At 44.4% G+C, this 18881-nt stretch overlaps 1 protein-coding gene across 1 annotated transcript in view; it reads left to right on the forward strand.

Moving 5' to 3' along the window:
• Bod1l1 (biorientation of chromosomes in cell division 1 like 1) overlaps positions 1-18475 on the forward strand; it is a 55472-nt gene extending 36997 nt beyond the window's left edge. Inside the window, exons 18-27 of the mRNA XM_008826898.3 lie at positions 535-614; positions 4301-4385; positions 5625-5692; positions 6661-6736; positions 6820-6854; positions 8191-8236; positions 11263-11312; positions 11408-11492; positions 11910-12063; positions 17096-18475. Of these exons, the coding sequence (XP_008825120.1) occupies positions 535-614; positions 4301-4385; positions 5625-5692; positions 6661-6736; positions 6820-6854; positions 8191-8236; positions 11263-11312; positions 11408-11492; positions 11910-12063; positions 17096-17213 (797 nt within the window). The 3' untranslated portion in view covers positions 17214-18475. The remainder of the gene's footprint in view (positions 1-534; positions 615-4300; positions 4386-5624; positions 5693-6660; positions 6737-6819; positions 6855-8190; positions 8237-11262; positions 11313-11407; positions 11493-11909; positions 12064-17095) is intronic.
• Positions 18476-18881: the final 406 nt, after the last annotated feature.

Raw genomic sequence — 18881 nt, forward strand, 5'->3', positions numbered from 1 at the left:
ATATATGCGAAAAAATAAACACTTCCTTTTTTACTTAGAAGTCAGTAATTATGTTGTAGTAATATGTGTATTGGTACTTGATACACATTCCCATTCTATTTTCACAGTATCCCATGAGTTAGGTATTCTTACCATCTCATAAATGTAGAAGTTCAAGTTCTGAGAGTCTCTGGTCTCAGTCACTGGGGTGTGCCTTGGATGGTAACTTATCCAGGAACTGAAGTCCAAGTATCTGGGAACTCTGTAAGCACCCAGGTTAGCAATCCTCTCACCTTCACGTCCTGAGTTCTGTGATTACAGGGTTGTACCACCATGCCCAGATTACACTTGGAGATTTTTTTTGTTGTTCATTTGTTTTACTTTGATAGGCCAGAAACCAGTGTTTGGTGCTCAGATCCCATGACATTTTAGATACATTTAGAACGACTTTTGGCTTTATTTCAGACCTAAAAATGTCTCAACTGCCTTAAAATAGGACTATGTATTTCATTTTTCATTTTGTTCTTTTGTGATTCTGTCCAAACTGATTTATAGATGATAACCCAGATGCACTGGTTTCCAGAATAGAAACAGCACAGGGTCAGTGTTCTGAAACGGAGCCTCATGACACAAAGGTATTTTTCTTCGGGTCATTTTTAAGTTTGGGGGTGACCTAGCTGCATCACTGTTGGTGATTACAAATTACCTTTCTACTATCCCTTTTACATTATGTGTCTCTAACAGTAATGTTTGTAATAAAAAATATGTATTTTTAATGTCTCCCTCGAAAATTTAAGTTTTCTACTTTGTAATTCATAAACAGTAAGATTGTATTAATACCACAATTTAGATATAATGGTTGCTTGTGGTTTTGCTCAGTGGTGTTATTTCTCAAGGTTTCCAGATGCTTTCTTCCAATTTATACTGTCCTTTCATCACAGATGTGCTTGCACTCAAGTGTTGAAATGCAGTGGCGCATAGTACTTGGAAAAGTCAGTATGCTGCCTTCTAGCTGAATGAATCCCCACCTACCCCCGCACACCGGGAGAGGATGGAGTCCCAGATCGTCACTTTTTCCTGTGGTCTTATTTCTGTCTTGGGATTCAGAGAAGCAGCCCGTAGATCTTTGTCCTCCCCTGGGCTCCCTTCACCCTGGTCCCAGATTTCCACACTTCCTCCCAAGCACCTCCTGAGTGTTCTTTTATTTCTAAAGCTCACAACTCTAAAACTTCTTCCCTATTTTGTTGTTTGCCACCTCCTTCTAATAAAAGTATTTCAAGTCAGTTTATCAAATACAAAGGCTGACTTCCAGCTCACTGAAGCCGGTTCATGGACTCTTTGTTTCTTCCATAACTCATGAACTAAATAAAAAGAAAAAAAGGACTTTTAACAGCAAAGAAGAAGTAGCATAGAATCATGAACTTCAGTGAGTTGTGACCAAGGAAAGAAATAGGCTTTAACCTCGTTTCTCGTCATGCATTCAGAACTAGGCTCAAGATGATACTTTTAAAGTTTTAGGGAAACAGTTTGAAGGGAGATCTTTTAATTTCCCTTCAATTTCATATAACTTGATTAAACGATAAATTTAAATGAAACCTAATAGCTATTTTCATTTAAAAATTGTAAACACAGAGTCAGGTCAAAGAGCTAGTGGTGGAGCATTTGCTTAGGGTGCATAAGACCCTACATTCCATCCTCAGAAGTCAAAAGAAAAAGCAGAATCCTTTCACTTTTATGACATATTTCCCTGCGTGGACGCTGTTCCAAAACTGTGTTTAACACCCAGTTTTTAGTGGTCGTCATCTCTATAGCACAGCTTCGCAGTGGTGCTATCATTTCTACTACAGCTTTACATCATCAGAATACATCACTTTGTAATAGCAATACAGCCATTGTGCTGTATGACTGAAAGAGGACAAAAATTGAACTTGTAAAAAACTTCAGGAACTGGAAAAATGAAAAATAGAGGAAAAAAATGAGTTGTGTGTACGTCATCAGGATCTGACTGAGTTCTTAAGGAACCTAATGTTTGCTCTGAAAGAATCATCCCCAAACCAAAAACACAGTCTATCCAAGGTAGGAAAACTTCTGGGCTGTGCATTGTTAGCTACTCTGTGAAACAGATCAAAATGTTCTAAGACTTCTATCCTGCCTCCCACCTTCCCTCTCAGCATTGAAGAAGTTCTAGGTAGGAAATAACTACATGCATGAGCCTGAATTAACATTTGATGTGGTCAGAGCAAATAGTTTATCAAGAGAGGGCAGTTTGGCTTTCCCAGGTGGGCCTATCTTCCGAGTTGTAAACCTGTACTCGCCCAGGCTGGGTGGAGTAATATGCCACTAAGGTATGAAAAAATGATGGCAGAGCCATGATTTAAATCTGCTTCTTACTAAAAATTAGTTTTAAAATGTCCACCAATATTTACTATCGAGATTGGCCATGGTGACAGAGGCTTACGTTGTCATACATGTGCCGGAATTACATGTCTTGGTCCTAGTCACACAGAGCTTTCAAAGTACCTTAAGGAAAGTTGGGAGTTCTATAGTTCAAGGACTTGCAAATGACCTCTACATTCATTTGTTTACTTTCAGCATTATATGATTAGAGTTTACAGATAATCAGTGAAATGAACTTGCAGAATCTGTTAGCCCAGTGGTAACTGAATTAACCTTCCCAAACTAGCTGCTTATGATTCCTACAAAGAGAACGTTATGTAGCCTCTGACAAATAAGAAATGCCTAAACTGACACTGTGTTCATGGGAGGTAATAAATTCTTCGTCATCCTTGCTACTGGGCAGAAAGAATCTGACATGAAGTAGCCCTCAAAATTCAAATGTTTAAAAAGACTGAAATGTAGATACAATGTGGATATGCTTGCTTTTGTATTTATGCCTCTTTAATTCTGCTGAAAAGTGGGCCAGCAACATGGCTCAGTGGGAAAAGGCCCCTGCTGACAAGGCTGATGACCGGAGTTCACTCCCTAGGACCCACATGGTGGAAGGAGAGGACTGACTCCTGAAAAGTTGTCCTCTGACCAACACATGCCCAAGGCACATGCATGCACACATGCACAAAGTAAATAAGTATATTTAAAAGCCCCTGAAAATCTGTTTCAAAACCCAGTGACACTGAGTGCCTCTGCAAAAGGAAGGGGGCATGGAGGGCAGTTCTTTACTTAATTTTCAACCAGGGGAGCCTGTGTTAGCAAGCCCAATAAACTTGGTTAGGGTTTCAAAAAATAAAAATAAAAGTAAATATGTTTAAAAGTGACCATTGGGATGTAGCTGAGTAGTAAAGAGCTTGCCCAGTAATCACAAGACCTAGTTCATCCCAGCAACAAGGAAAAGAAAAAAGAAATGAAGATTTATAATGGACCATTAAAGAAGTCATTTAAGTAAAGTTTAAAAAGTAAAGTTTAAGCTGGGTGTGGTGGCCCACGCCTTTAATCCCAGCACTCAGGAGGCAGAGGCAGGCAGATCTCTGTGAGTTCAAGGCCAGCCTGGTCTACATAGTGAGTTCCAAGACAGCTGGGGCTACAGGGAGACCCTGTCTCAAAAAGACCAAAAAAAAAAAGGAAATTACTTAAGATTATATAATAGTCCGTTAAAGTGGTAAAGTTAAAACTCTGATTTTTCATTTTATCTTGATCTCACACTACTTTATCCACTTTATGTCATATTGGTGTTATGAAAACTTTGACATTTCATGCTTAAAACTCTTGCAGATAAGGGTGAATTATTATTTTCTTTTTCTGTGTATGATATGAGTGTTTGATCTGCATGTATTGTAAGTGCACTCGTGTTGTGCAATGCCCGCAGAGGCCAAAGAGGGGATCAAACCTGGGTCCTCCACAAGAACGGCTGGTGCTCTTAGCTCCTAAGCCTGTCTCTCTAGCCCCAAGGGTGGATTATTCACCTACTGGAGCATTTCTGCTCTGAATTAGTTCGTCTGAATCCCCAGACAGTGGTTTTAGCATCTTCCCCACACCTCTCTGCTCTACCACTCCACAAAGATGTGGTACCCTCTCTGGTGGTTCTCACTTTAGGGTTTCTCACAAGAAGACAAAGTCTGTTTTGCAGGAAAAAATAAAATGAACCTGGCTTTAATACTTTGTACCTGAACCTGCTTTTCTGCCTTCAGAATTTTTTTCCTTTTTTATAGTCTCTCGAACTGCAATAATATATTTTTAAAAACATTTTCCAACAAGTTATTCTAAAGGACAACTATGAGATTGTTGTTGTGGAAAACTTTGAGGTGCATGAATGGAGGCAGAGTTAAATTTGAAAATGAGCATCTGGTCTTGTTCAACTTCCCTGTAGGAAGAGAGCTCTGGATATCTGGAGGAAGTCTCTAGAACAAGTGCTCAGACAGACAGCACTGCATGCAGGACCGTGGAGGAAAAAGGTGAGTGGAGCCCTGCAGCACCCTTGCCGACTGCTCCCTGTGTGACGTCTGCTCCCTGTGTGACGTGCTCCCTGTGTGAGTCTGCATCCATGTGATGTGCTCCCCGTGTGACGTGTTCCCTGTGTGACGTCTGCTCCCTGTGTGACGTCTGCTCCCTGTGTGACGTCTGCTCCGTGTGACATCTGCGTCCCTGTGTGATGTGCTCTCTGTGTGACGTGCTCCCTGTGTGACGGGCTCCCTGTGTGACGTGCTCCCTGTGTGAGTCTGCATCCAGGTGATGTGCTCCCCGTGTGACGTGTTCCCTGTGTGACGTCTGCTCCCTGTGTGACGTCTGCTCCGTGTGACATCTGCGTCCCTGTGTGATGTGCTCTCTGTGTGACGTGCTCCCTGTGTGACGGGCTCTCTGTGTGACGTGCTCCCTGTGTGACGGGCTCCCTGTGGGACGTGCTCCCTGTGGGACGTGCTCCCTGTGGGACGTGCTCCCTGTGGGACGTGCTCCCTGTGGGACGTGCTCCCTGTGGGACGTGCTCCCTGTGGGACGTGCTCCCTGTGGGACGTGCTCCCTGTGGGACGTGCTCCCTGTGGGACGTGCTCCCTGTGGGACGTGCTCCCTGTGGGACGTGCTCCCTGTGGGACGTGCTCCCTGTGGGACGTGCTCCCTGTGGGACGTGCTCCCTGTGGGACGTGCTCCCTGTGGGACGTGCTCCCTGTGGGACGTGCTCCCTGTGGGACGTGCTCCCTGTGGGACGGGCTCCCTGTGGGACGTGCTCCCTGTGGGACGTGTTCCCTGTGTGACGTCTGCTCCGTGTGACATCTGCGTCCCTGTGTAACGTCTTCTCTGTGTGACGTCTGCTCCCTGTGTGATGTCTGCTCCGTGTGACGTCTGCGTCCCTGTGTGACGGGCTCCCTGTGGGACGGGCTCCCCGTGTGACGGGCTCTCTGTGGGACGGGCTCCCTGTGTGACCGGCTCCCCGTGGGACGGGCTCCCCGTGGGACGAGCTCCCCGGGGGACGGGCTCCCTGTGGGACGGGCTCCCCGGGGGACGGGCTCCCTGTGGGACGGGCTCTCTGTGGGACGTGCTCCCGGAAGGTCTGGGCCATCTCTGGAGGTCCTGCCTGGGGACTGGTTGGTTACGGGTCTTAATGGTGAGGGCGTGTGAGCGGAGCGTGCGTCCGTGTGCGTGTTCACGCGTGGACCCTCTGAGGCGTGATGGACGCCGCTGAGTCCGCCTTTCCCCAGATGACAGCAGCAGCGACGCCACTGGGGAGAAGCCGGAGCCGCAGGAGGACGACGTCAGGGCGCAGGAGGTGAGCGCTGCCCCTCCCCTCATGCTCCGGCGCTGGAGGTGCCCTGAGCCTCCCTGAGGTGCCGTGGAGCAGTGGTGGCCTTGGGGTTAGTTCGTCCACTTTGTCTTCGCTCCTCAAAGCACCTCCTTGAAGCCGACTTAGTCATGAGTAGACAGGCTCAGCCCAGCACTCTGCTGGTGGCAGCAGGTGCTGGCCTTACAGCTGAGCGCCCAGGAGGAAGTGGGGGCAGGGGCGGGAGGCCCCGGGAGGCCTGGCGGAGTCACGGGTTCCCCAGCTTCAGGGTCCTCCGCGGCCCACCCAGCCAGGTTCCCAGGGAACCTGCGGGTCAGAGCAGCAGTGGCCCAGACACTCATGCAGGGCAAGCTGCTCGGCTTCCAGCACTCAATGCTTTCCTCTCGGGAGAAATTAAGTGGGTTCCTTTTATTTATTTTTATTTTTATGTATATGAGTGTATTGTATGTGAGTGCACCTGTGTCGTGCAATGCCGCGGAGGCCAGAAGAGGGCTTCAGATTCCCATGGCACTGGAGTTAAGGAGGGTTCCTAGTCGCCATGTGGGTGCTGGGAATCGAACCCCAGTGTTCTGCAGGAGCAGCCAGTGCTCTTAACCACTGAGCTATCTCTCTGATCTGCCTTTATTTTTTTGTAGGGGATACCATTTGGTCACAAGTACTTCAAACTACATCCCAGTTTAAACAGACAGACATACTTCTTAAAGAAGGGGCAGCACCCAATGAGCCTGTTAGTACGTGGGACTCCAAGTCTGTAGGACGGTTGTCAGAATTTACCAGGCATAGGAACTGCTGTGACAACTGACCACTGACTGCTTCACCAACCTCCCACCTGCCCTGTGATTTGATTCCTGACAGTGGGGAACTTTGAATCTCATTTTGAAAAAGTAAACACTTAGTACAGTAGAGGCTAAATTATTCTTTGTTGATGGGAGTTCTTTTTCTCTTTTCTCCCTTAGGAAGATCAGCCAATAATTATTAAAAGGAAAAGAGGAAGACCTCGAAAATACCCAGCAGAAATGGCTTTAAGAACAAGTAGGTATTTGACAGATTTTCATTTTATGAAGAAGAAATTTCTGAATTGATATTCCAAGTGAATTCTTATTTATTTTTTTTAGAAGAAGACTCCAAAGCAGATGTGGGCGTTGCCTCTGTAAGTACCTGGAGAGCTGAAGAGCCATTCTGGTGCTTGCCCTGGCCGTAAATGTCTAGTGTCATGAGCTTCTTTAAGTACTAGGAAAACCTGAAGAGGCTTTCTTAAACTTGGGGTGACCATTCAGATAACAGTAGGATTAGTAGTATCTTAATGTAAACAGAATCATGTTAGCTGCTTTTCAGCCAGCTCCAGCTGCTCTCTAAAATTCTTTAGGGCGTTACCTTCCTGTGGTCACCCTTGGTTAAAATACGGAAATTCACGATTTCGTGTGATTTTTGAGTAGTGGTGACTTTTCAAGGGCAGCCTGTCTTAGCGGTTCCTCTGGGATGTGTTTTTAGTGCAGTGTGCACTGATTTCAGGGCAGGGGAATCTTCCATGGCACTTTATCCTTGTGTTGGTGTTGGTGTAATGTGCATAGGTGTTCATGTAAATACATGGTGTATATGGGCACATGTGGGTGTGTGTCCACATGGAGGGCAGAGGTCAACCCCTGGTATCTACTTTGATCACTCTCCACCTTACTTTTTGAGAGAGGATCTCTCAGTGAAACTGCAGCTCATGATTCAGCTAGGCTGGCTGAGCTGTGAGCTCCAGAAATCCACCTGTCTCTGCTATAAACTCTGGGGTCACAGATATGCACCACCACACCCACGTGGTCTGGGATTCAAATTCACATCCTCATTCTTGTACAATAGTACATTATTGACCGAGCCATCCCTCCACCCCAGTCGTCCCTCCAGCACAGCCATCCTTCTACCCCAGCTATCCCTCCACCTGAGCCGTTCATCCAGCACAGCCATCCCTCCAGCACCCTGATCTTTTTGAATGTTATCTTTGACCTTGAAGTATCGCCCCAGTGAAATCATTGGATCAAGATTTCAGTGCATCCAGTTCAGTGCCAAGTGGTCCTAGAAGAGCAGCACTTTGAATTTAAACCTCAGCTTTGTCACTTACTCCCAGGCCATTCATGTGACCCTCCAGAGACTGTTTCCTTCCCTGTAAAACAGTGCTTCCCTCCTAGAATTATAAGACAGCAAAATCACAGACCCACATGTGAAAGGGTTTTTGGACCTTGGGGAAAGCCAACAAGTTTAACCATGATGCCGTTAGTCCTCCAGAGTTGCGGCCTGCTGGGGGAGGTGCTCATGGCAAAGACTTCAGGAGCATGGATACCCACTTTTGCTAGCAGTCCTTGACCAGCCACAGAAAATAGTCCACAGCACTCTGTCTTGTAGACAGAGTAAGGTCAAGTAAAGGTCTTAAGCTTTATTAGGTGCCTTTGTGTATGATAATGATAAACTGCTAATTTCAATTTTTATTCATTTAAACTTAGGTAGAGCAGTCTTCACCTACCAGCAAATTGAAAGGAGACCAAACAGGTATGTACCCAGCACTCCTCTGTGTATGGCCTGAGGAGTCTGCTGGGTTTTCAGTTCATGACAAGAAATTTTCGATACTACTTTTTGTTGTTTATTTTTATTTTATATGTGTGAGTTTTTGCCTGCATGTATGTAAGTGCAGCACATGTGTGCACTGCTTATGGAGGTCAGAAGTATTGGATACCCTGGAACTAGAGTTAGAGACAGTTATGAGCAGCTAGGTAGGTGCTGGGAACCAAACCTGGGTCCTCCCCAAGAGCAGCCATTGCTCCTAACTGCTGAACCATCTCTAAATGATTTTCTAACTAAGATGTGAGCAGAGAGTCTGGCTGTGAGAGATTTTAGGATTTTGGTGTTTCTCAATAAAATGAGTAGGCCTTTTAGTTTAATTTTTTTAAAAAAGAACTTTTCGCCGTTTTCGTCAGGAAAGCCTTCGAAGAGGAGCAAAGGCAGCAGAAAGAAAGTAGTGAGGGTGTGGCCCGCAAAGCGCTGCATTCAGTGTCCAGACCGTAGCTCTGTTTCAGGAGAAAATCACTAAGGAAAATCACTCATACCTAAGGAAGGCATGAGTCAAGAACCTGTACCCAGACGAGTAAGAATTCTACAGTGTACAGACCCCCCCGGTCTAAAAGGATAAAATTATTTCAACTATTTTTGTTGTCATTCCAAAGGAAAAAATATTCTAAGATGTTGGTAATGATCAGGCCTGGGTTGAGAGGCTGAGAGGGGCATTCCTTATTGTTTAGTGGACTGTTTGCCCTTTTTAAATGTATTTGTTTTTTGAGACAGGGTCTCCCTATAGTCCCAGCTGGCCTAGAACTTGCTGTATAGACCAAGCTGGCCTTGATCTCAAAGAGATCCTCTCCCTGCCTCTAGGATTCTGGGATTAAAGGCATGTACCTCCATGCCTGGTGTCTTTTCCAGTTTTTTAACATTGTGTACATATTAACTTCATGGTTTAAGAATTTTTACATAAAAGCAAGAGAAATCATCAGTGAGTTTTAAAGAGTTGACATAGTATGCAAAGCAGTTGAATAGGACAGCTGTATGTGTCAAATGAGTTACAGTTAGCTTGGGGAAGGGTGTATTCTGGTCAGCAAGACAAAGCAAATATTTAATTATATGTAAGCTTTTCTTTTTTGTCTAAATAGTCTCACCATCTTCTAAGAAGACTAAAGGTTTTTATTTTGTTTTGTTTTGTTTTATCTTCTTGAGACAGGATCTTCCTGTAGCCCCAACTGGCCTAGAATCCACAGTGTAGACCCAGCCAGCCTCGATCTCACAGAGATCTGCCTGCCTCTGCTGGGCATGCACCACCAAGCCCAGAAATATAAGCTTTTCTTCCTGTCTTTTGGTAAACTGAGATTTGTTTTTTGTTTTTCTGTTTTTTGTTTTTTTTTTTAAGGAGGGAGAATTCTGCTTCTGTTTGAGTTTGTCACCTGCGTCTTACTCTGTATATTTTAAATCTGTGCAAGAAATCTTCATAACTTGAATTCACCATAAAGACTCCACTGTATGTGCTCATGTGCTATTGCCATTTGATAGTCATTTTCTAAATCTGGGTGATGATGGCCATCTTAGGACCGATTTCTGTTTGTCTTATTGGCCTAACTTCCATGTTTGTTATTTATTGAATTAGCAGAAAAGAGAAAATACTACAGACTTTATCCCTGATAAGTAGCACGTTTCAGAATTGGGCAGGATAGCCTGGGCTACATAGTGAAACTCTGTTTCCAAAAACAGAAAAGTACCACTGAGTTTTTAGTGTTTGCCCATAATTTGTTGTTCAAATAATGCACTGCCTCATCTTTATTTTCCTTACCAAGACATATTTGCAGAAAATTGTAACATCTACAGAAAAACACAGAAATAGGCATCTTCTACAGACATCCTTATAATATTTGTGTGTGTTAGTTGCCTTGATGTAAGCATTTGCAGTGAAAGGAATTCAGAATAACCAACCTGCTTATTAATTATGGGACTCTGAACTAATTATAGAAACTAAGTTACTCAAGCCTGATTTTATTTTTTCCAAACTGTAAGCTGAGACTGTGATATTTATGGAACTGCGTTGAGATTTAAAAGAAGCATCTCAAATCCAAAATCTGAATTGCTTCAAAATCCAAAACCTTTCCAGTCCTGACATGATACCACATTAGAAAATTCCAGATCTGACCCGTGATAGTTTGCAGTTAGCTAGTGCTAAAAATACTTCATAAAATTACTTTCTGGCCATGTGCATAACAGTGTTTGTGAAATATAAATGAGTGTGTATGTGACAGTGTCAGGGAAGGAGGAGTGTACCTGTATGCATACATGTGTGCACGTATAGAGGACAGAGGATTACCTCAGATGCCATCTACCTCAAGACAGCGTCTCTCACTGAGTTAGAGCTCACCAGTTAGGCTGAACTGGCTAGTCAGGGAGTTTGTGTCCAGCTCCCCTGGGAATTGAAATCAATTCCTCATGTTTTCAAGGCAACCATTTTATTGACTGAGCTATCTCCTCAGCTCCTGACGTTTATGCTTGAATATTGGTCCCATTCCTAAGATCTTTAATTATATATATGCAAATATTACAAAATCTGAATAAATCCAAAATCTGAAACCCTTCTGACCTGAGCGTCTCACATACTAGATCCTTAGTCTGTGTGTCATCCTGACCTGCAGTTCCTGGTGCATCTTGCAGGCTCCACACACATGCCTTTCCTCCTCCCTTTCTGGTTTAGAGCATTTAAGCAGAAAGGGACTGTAAAGACTGTTAGCCCAGCTCCCTATCTGAAAATGAAAATCCTGAGACTCAGGGAGCCCAGAGCATATAGCCTATCATACATTGGAGCCAAACACCTTGGTTTTCTAACATAGCTTCTGATTGGTACCCTGATTCAGGTTCTGCTTGAGTAGTAACAAAATATGGTAAATTACATAATTGTGTATCAGGAATATTGACAGATTACAAGCCAGACTTTTTGCTGAAATTTATTTTCTAGTAATTAAACATTAACACAGGTTACCTTTTTTTAAAAGATGAGTGCAGTAAAGAAACAGCCAGCCTGCAGGACGGAAGCACGGGCAATGTGAGTGTTCATCTTCTTATGACGACAGAGCCTTGAAGAATACATTTAAGAAACGCCAGTAACCTCCCTCCCAACTTTAATTCTTTCCCTGCTAGGATGATGGCGAAGAGAAGACAGCAGCAAGTGTGCGTCGGAGAGGAAGGAGGCCCAGGCGCTCCTTCACTTCATCAGATGATGCTGGTATGTCTCTAGAACATTCTTAATTACACCCCTATTATTTCAAAAACCACACTTTTTAAAAAAAAATAATAATTCTTTGGATGAAAAAAAATCCAGTGGGGTGCAACTAGTATTACTATTACATAAATATGTGTGAAATAGCTCTAATCCCACGTCAGAAATGGTACATCCCAGATGCTTTTCTAGTACATGTGAATTTTTCACAGATGCTGGCTGTGAACTGCATAAGTAAACTATTCCAAATGTGTTTGAGATTAAGTTAAACAGTTGTGAATTGCAAGTGCTGAAACCAAAAGGAAGTGGAAAACCACTTCTTCTGCCTCCAAATTCCTGATACCCTAAGTCCTCAGCTCGGGACTCTGCTTTGGAAGTGTCCTTGGGACTTGTGGGCCAGGTGTTACCCTTCTGTCTCAACAGACTCCTCAGAGCCAGAGCGAAAACGCCACAAATCAGTTTCTGAAGCATCCGAGGACAAAAAAGACCAGGAGTCTGATGAGGAAGAGGAAGAAGAGGAAGAGGATGAGCCCTTGGGAGCCACCACAAGATCCACCACCAGATCGGAGGCTCAGAGGTAATGGGGGCAGCCCAGGGACACCATCAGCAGCTGCTCTGCCTGGAAATGGCTCCAGAAACAGCTCTGGGTGTCTAGGGACTCTCTGGAAACCATTTCCTTCCATTTTATCTTCTTAGTTTATCATCTCTTCAAGAACCCATTTTCTGGCTGAAGCTATTGTGGGAACGCTTTCAGATTCACCTTTGCCAGGTGTGAGTGCTTGTTTGAGAGAATCTGCCAGTTCTGTGTCAGCCAGCTTATGCACATCGACTGTCTCAGATCTTGTGCTGAATGTCATGAAGGAGCACAGAGACACAGAAAACCACACACATGCACACATCACTGTCACCACATGTGCTGACCCTAAGGAACTGCCCAGATTTGAGTATATAAGTGATAACCCTATGTGTTCCTCCAAAGTGTGTTCTCTCAAACCCTAATAGAGAGGTACAATTCTTTGGGGAGAAAACTGAGTCTCATAATCCAATGAGTTTGAGGAAGCCAGTGAATTTTCTCTGCTTCTTCTAGGTTAGCAGTGTAGGTTGAAATGTTTGGGGTTTGGCAGGGTCCTAAAGGAAGGAAAGCTGGTGTAACATTTGCCCACAAGACTCTTCCCCAAGCCCTGCCCATGTCACTATGCTTGCTGACACCAGCCAGTGCCCTTTCCCCAACACACACATTTAAGTACTGTGCAACTGCCATATAGCCCCATCCTAATGGTCACTAGCTTTCAGAGAAGACTGTTTTCCATTTTTAGTCTCACTCACAAGCTGTTAATCTTCACATAATCTTGTGTAATTTCATTACCCAAAATTACTCAAAAAGTCCTGCAGTGTTTACTTTGAAAGGATTACAGTTAACACCTGACACCATAATATGGTAGTGATAGTGTCTCATATTTACAAAAAGACAATCAACCTGTTTCTAAATCCTCTGAACTTACATATGATTCGCTGTGGCTTGATTTCTTAAAAGAGGCGGATTTTAAAGCCAAAAGACTCAAGGAGCCCACCTGACCAAAGGGTAAAATGGTCTCATGATTGGGTCTGGGTGTTTTTGCTTGGGGGCGGGGCTGAGATAAGTTGAAGTCACTGAGTTAATATCCTGCTGAGAAGAGGGGGTGAGCGTCCAGAACCCGGCACCCAGCACTTGGGTGAAGCACCCCAGAGCCTCTGCTTCTCTCATGCGGTCGTGGAAGATCTTCAGCATAGTGGGCTCAGCGCAGAAAGATTGTCTCTTTCAAAAAGTACCCCAAATCACTAGCAGGCTTACCTTTAAAAATCATAATGGCCAAAATTAATTGTGTATGTGTGTGGAATTGTCTAAGAATGAAAACTAATAATTTTAGAACTAATAGGAGTGTTTGATTTATATACAGATTCTAATCTTTGTGGTTGAGGTTCCTTGAATTAGTAGGGTGGTTCCAGGTTCTGGTAGCTTTCTCATTCCCAGCTCCTCAGGGTCGGATGCACTTGGTGCTCCTCTGGTGCTACTAGCCATCAGTGCCTGGCCACTGCAGCACCAGCTCCCTGAATTGGCCTTTTCCTCTCTCACACACCTCAGGGAACAGCTACTTCCTGGTCTTCTCCTTGTGTGTAACCTCTGCTCTTGGCTCCAGTTCATTCTTGGGACCTCTATAGCTTCCCTTTTGCTATTTTGGGGAGCTCCTGGACCTTCTCTGTTTGAGCTTCCTTACCATCTTCTCACCGTTGCTCTGTTGTTTCTAGCCTCCCTCAGAAACAATGCTCCACCCCAGTGTGGACCCCTGAGTCCAGATGATGACTGTCTTGTGTGATCCTCTGCTGCTTTTCAGTATGCATCCAAATTAGAGTTATTTGAGATTAAATCATACATGATAATACATACTAAATAGATTCTTTTTCCTGTTTCTTACTGGGAAGTTTGATCTTCACTACTGTGATTTCTTTGCTGTATCGCTGACTACTGATGCATCAGCGTGGAGCCCTGTGCTGTGCTTTCAATGACCTCTCAGGCACTTTCTGTGTTTTGATGAGCTCTTTTGCTGTTTTTCACAGTCTTCCTCTTAGTCATGTAAAATAGCATGCCCAGCGTCATGCAGGCAGAGTTAGTCCATGCTCCAGAAAGCCAGCCACTCTGCTCCTCTGCACCTCCATGGCTCTGTCTTGCCCACGAGCACTCTCTTACTCTCCAGTAGTCCAAGGCCTAGAGAATTTAGTGCTGCCATTGCCCAGTGTTTCTATAATCTGTTTCAGAAAGCATCATAGCAAGCCATCCGCACGTGCAGCAGTCAAACTTGGCAACCCAGAAACAGTTTCTCCTAGAAATCACCAAAAGTTAGCAAAAGAGATGTTACCTACCAGCAAAAAAGTTAGTAAATCTCCCCCAGTAGGAAGGTAAGTCCTGCCTCCACTTCCAGTCATGTTTAACTCCTGATATGCTTGGCTCTTGTTCTCCTTAAAGACTTTGGCCTCACCAAGTAGCTGTCTGTAGGGAATCACTGGCTTCTGAGACAAATAGGAAGGACTAAAAATGTGTCTCCCGTGGCTCTGCCACTTGGCCCAGCCACACAGGCTTGTCCCTGACACAGGTGAGCTTTATTGGCAGACTCTCGTCCATCTACCAAAACTGAAGTCGGGCGTGCTTCTTCCCATGTGGTCACATCTGAGTGCTTAATTCAATCTGCGCAGTTTGGTAAAGCATGGAATAGCTTCAAATGAGTTCTGCCTTAGATTGAGGATCGCCGCTGTGGCAAAGCAAAGCTCTCCCTCTCCCTAAAGCTCTCTGCCAGCTCGCACCTTCCACTGTGGCCTGATCCCACTCTCTGCTTCTCAGGCCTCCTTCTTGCTTCTGCTTGGGCTCCAGAGTTAGGCACTCACTGCGGCCTCTGAGCTGGATCCTCCTTGTCTTCGGGCCGCTCTCCCAGGCCCCACCTGCTGCAGCCCACCTCATCTCCCTTGTCGCACCAGTACCCAGTACTGAGCACTTAAGAGTGATGGTGTAGGTAGCCTAATTTTGCTTCTTTCTCTGAGCTGTAAGTTTCTTTGAAGTTGGGAACTTGTCTTGCTCTCTATACCCCATAACATTCATAAATAGAAGACAATTCAGTATATACCAAAACTGTTCTGCACGTTCTTACAATATTTTGGTCTTCATAGCACATCTAGAATAAATGTGTGTACTTTTAACCCTCATTCCTAGAAAGAAAGTACTCTCTCATTTCATCCTTGCTGGGTGAGATGCAGTATTCACCTTATTTTATATGTGAGGCTAAAAATCTTGGGACAGTCATGATGCATGCTTCTCAGAATTGAGTGTGCAGAGAGATCATCTGACTGTGGTTGTTACAGGTGGGTCTGTGAGTCTGCAGTTCTAACAGGCTCCCTGGGTGTAAAGGAAGGGCTTGAACAACCCTCCAAGCTCCCACAGCAGGAGAGAAAACCTGATTCAAGGGATTCTGCTCTCTGCTAACAAGCTCGTGGCACAACGCAGGCTCCTACTACACGTCAGCTCTGCACTAAATAGATGTCCCCGAGTGGCCAGTGGACGCAGTTTGAGATGATTCTGGGCAAGCATCCTTCTTAGCCATTCTCAACATACTTACAGGTAATCTGTAGGAACCATGTCGTCCACAACACTGTTCTACTCAGTTTCCTTTTGCTATCAAAGGAAAAATAAGCAAAAGATGTCTTTGCAGCAGTAAAATTCCATTTTTCTCCGATAATTTTGGTTTTCCAATTCTTTTCATTCATTAATAAGACATTTGCCATTTGTCGGCCATGATATGATGGAGATAGTAGGCCATGGAGGCAGATAGGTGGGTACGGCTCAGCCACTGCCTGGAGGAGCATCTTTTCTAGTGAGAGAAACGAACGTGGAAGACTTTGAGGCTTTGAGAGTACCCCACAGTAAAGGTTTTGCACGATAGCTGGTGCTCACAATCTGGCTACTGTGAACAAGATTTTCATGAGTAAGACTTAATAGGTATGAGAACAGTGGCTTTCCTGTTGCCCTGTGCTTTACAGTATCAGTTGTAGCCTGCAGTTTAAAAGCACAACCGATGAACTAGCTGAAGTCTTAAATTGTCAATGGGTTTCTAAGGGAAAAACAGCTTGCTCTGTGATGTGAAAAACTTCCCAGAGGAGGGATTTTTAACCTAGATTTGAAAAAAAGGAATTTGATCAGGGTGATTTAAAAAAATAGAGCTAGGAATGTGGTTCAGTTGGTAGAATGCTTGCCTGGCATGCAGGAAGCCCTGGGTTCAGTCCCCAGCACTGTATAAGCTGGGTATGGTACCACATGCCTATAATCTCAGCACTCGGGAGGCAAGATCAGAAGCTCAAGGTCATCCACTGCTACACAGGGAGTTCAAGGCCAGCCTAGGCTATGTGAGAGCCCATCTCAATGATTTGCCAAAGCATGCAGGTGGAAGAAGACCCCATTTGTTTGAGAAGGGTGTACTGGGGCAGCAAGGCAGTCCAGTGATGGGAAGTAGAGAGCAGGTTGTGAAGATCCACACTGTGCTCTGGATTGCTTTATCCTGGAAGCTTTGGAGACCCAACAGGACTTTGATAGATCTGAAGATGATGACATGATAAATTGAGGCTTTGAACAAGTAATTCTGCTGGTAGACTGGGGAGCAGGGATCAGTTAGAATGCTCCTGTAAGCCCTGCCACCATTAGCTGTCTTCTCTGATACTGTCCTGCAAAGCATGCTTTGCACTGTTAGACCCTAGGTTGTAGTACTCCTGTTCTTGTTTCAGTTGGAGGTGTGTAGATGTCAGTAGGACTAGCAGTTGACTTCTAGATGGAACTCGGGTCCAGAAAGGAAGCTATCAAGACCAAGGTCGGCACCTGGAGGTGGTAGGTAGGGCTGGGTCAGAACCCAACCAGTGCTCCTCCTCCAGAACCCTGGGCTTGTGCGTGAGGTTGTTGGTAAAGAACTATCAGCTCAAGATGTGTGGGGTTTTTCCTCCTCGGATGTCATATTTTAACGAACTTCCAAATTGTTAGAAGCCACTTCTGTTAACTGTCACCTCTGTTCTGTTGCCTTGACTTTTGCTCAATGCAGATCAAAGGCCCAGCTGTCCCCTTCGATCAAGCGCAAGAGAGAAGTCAGTCCTCCTGGGGCTCGAACTAGAGGCCAGCAGAGAGTGGAGGAAGTCCCTGTGAAGAAGGCAAAGCGGTAATGCTGAGCGCTAGGCCTGGCTTCCTGAAGAGCAGCCCGAGAGGGGACCAGCCTCCCTCGCTCCCTGGGCTGTGTGCTGTTTTTGTTTTTAAACCAAGAAAAGGAGATGCATGTGCTATAAGTTCCTAGGTGCAAGCTTTTTCTTGTTATGTTTTAAACAGCTTTATAAACTATTGTTCATAGAAGATATTATGTACATTTATTTCAGATAAAGGAAGATAAGTTTACTTTGTATCTGAACTCAACAAAGTAGTTGTATATTTTAACAGTCGAAATTGGGATTTCCCAATGTGACATCACTAATGCAATCCTTCCAGCTGGTCAGACACCAGGTTGCCTCCTGGTGATCTGTGTATAGTATATAAACATGTAAAAATAGGTTGTATTTTACTCAATGTATGATGCTAATCAATGAACACTTTATTTATTTTACAGAGAAATCCTATCTGTGAACTTTACTATATATCTGTTTATTTTATTTTATAATTTTTTTTAATAAAAAGAGGGTTTTAAATGCTATGCAGACATCAGTAGAAGAGTTTTTAGGACTCTGCCTGCCCTGCAACTGTCTGTGTGTGACCTGGCAAGAAGCCCAGAACTTCACGCATGTACCCAAGTAGTTTAGCTGAAGAAAGGATCTCCTTTTCTGTTGACAGTCATGACTGTTTTTTAAGAGTGTAATTTGTTTGTAGATTATTCTTGCCTCTGTGACTTTACCACCAGCCTCGTTAACATAAGTGACTCTGGTTCAGGTAAAGCCACACCCTTCACCTGCAGGGCTTTGCCCTTGTTCACACCCCAGCTCCATGCCATTCCCAGGTCTCTGCTGCTGTCTCCGGTGATGATTAGATCACGCCTGTCTGTTCATCTAAAGGATTTTATGTTGTTTTATACACAGTTACTTCAGGACAGAACTGGTTTTATTGCCAGGTTCTTTTTTAAACATGTTTTAACCCCCATAATGAACAAACTGTCCAACTTCAATTTTTCATAGAATTAAAGTTTTAGGTCAGATTTGTTTCTTCGATGATGTGTTGCCAAATGACTAAGATTGTTTTAAAATGCTTTGTTCATACTCTTGTTTTCTAGTTAAAATTGACATTCATTGTGTGGGGTTTTCATTGTTGGTTGTGATGGTTTTTTTTGCCTCCTTTTTTTAATTTGAGTTTTATTTTGTTGTTTTGACTCTTAATGTAAGGTGGATATTCCTGTCATTTTACATTGTTTCTTACTGAGATTTTTTACATAAATTATAAAATGTTTCCCTAAAATTTGAGTGGTAAGATTTTTTTTCCCATGTCTTAAAAGTTGGTTGCCAGGCGTGGTGGTGCAGGCCTTTAGTCCCAGCACTCAGGAGGCAGAGGCAGGCGGATCTCTGTGAGTTCAAGGCCAGCCTGGTCTACATAGTGAGTTCAGGACAGCTGGAGCTACAGGGAGACCCTTTCTCAAAAAGACCAAAGAAAAGTTGGTTAAGGCTAAAAGCCAGCCTGGGTTCCAAGGCTCCTATGCCCTTGAATGACAGTTCTCAGTGGATTAATTCATCAGCAGTGAACCTCTGAAAACACGCTGTGAAGCCAGTGCATGTCAACATGGAGATGCCTGCAAGGGGGCATGGCTGGGGGCTGCGGTGGGCTGGGAGAAGTGCCGCCTCTGAGCAGCAGTTTTCTTC

The sequence above is a fragment of the Nannospalax galili genome, unplaced genomic scaffold (genome assembly GCF_000622305.1).
Source record: "Nannospalax galili isolate Female #2095 unplaced genomic scaffold, S.galili_v1.0 scaffold271, whole genome shotgun sequence".
Taxonomy (NCBI): domain Eukaryota; kingdom Metazoa; phylum Chordata; class Mammalia; order Rodentia; family Spalacidae; genus Nannospalax; species Nannospalax galili.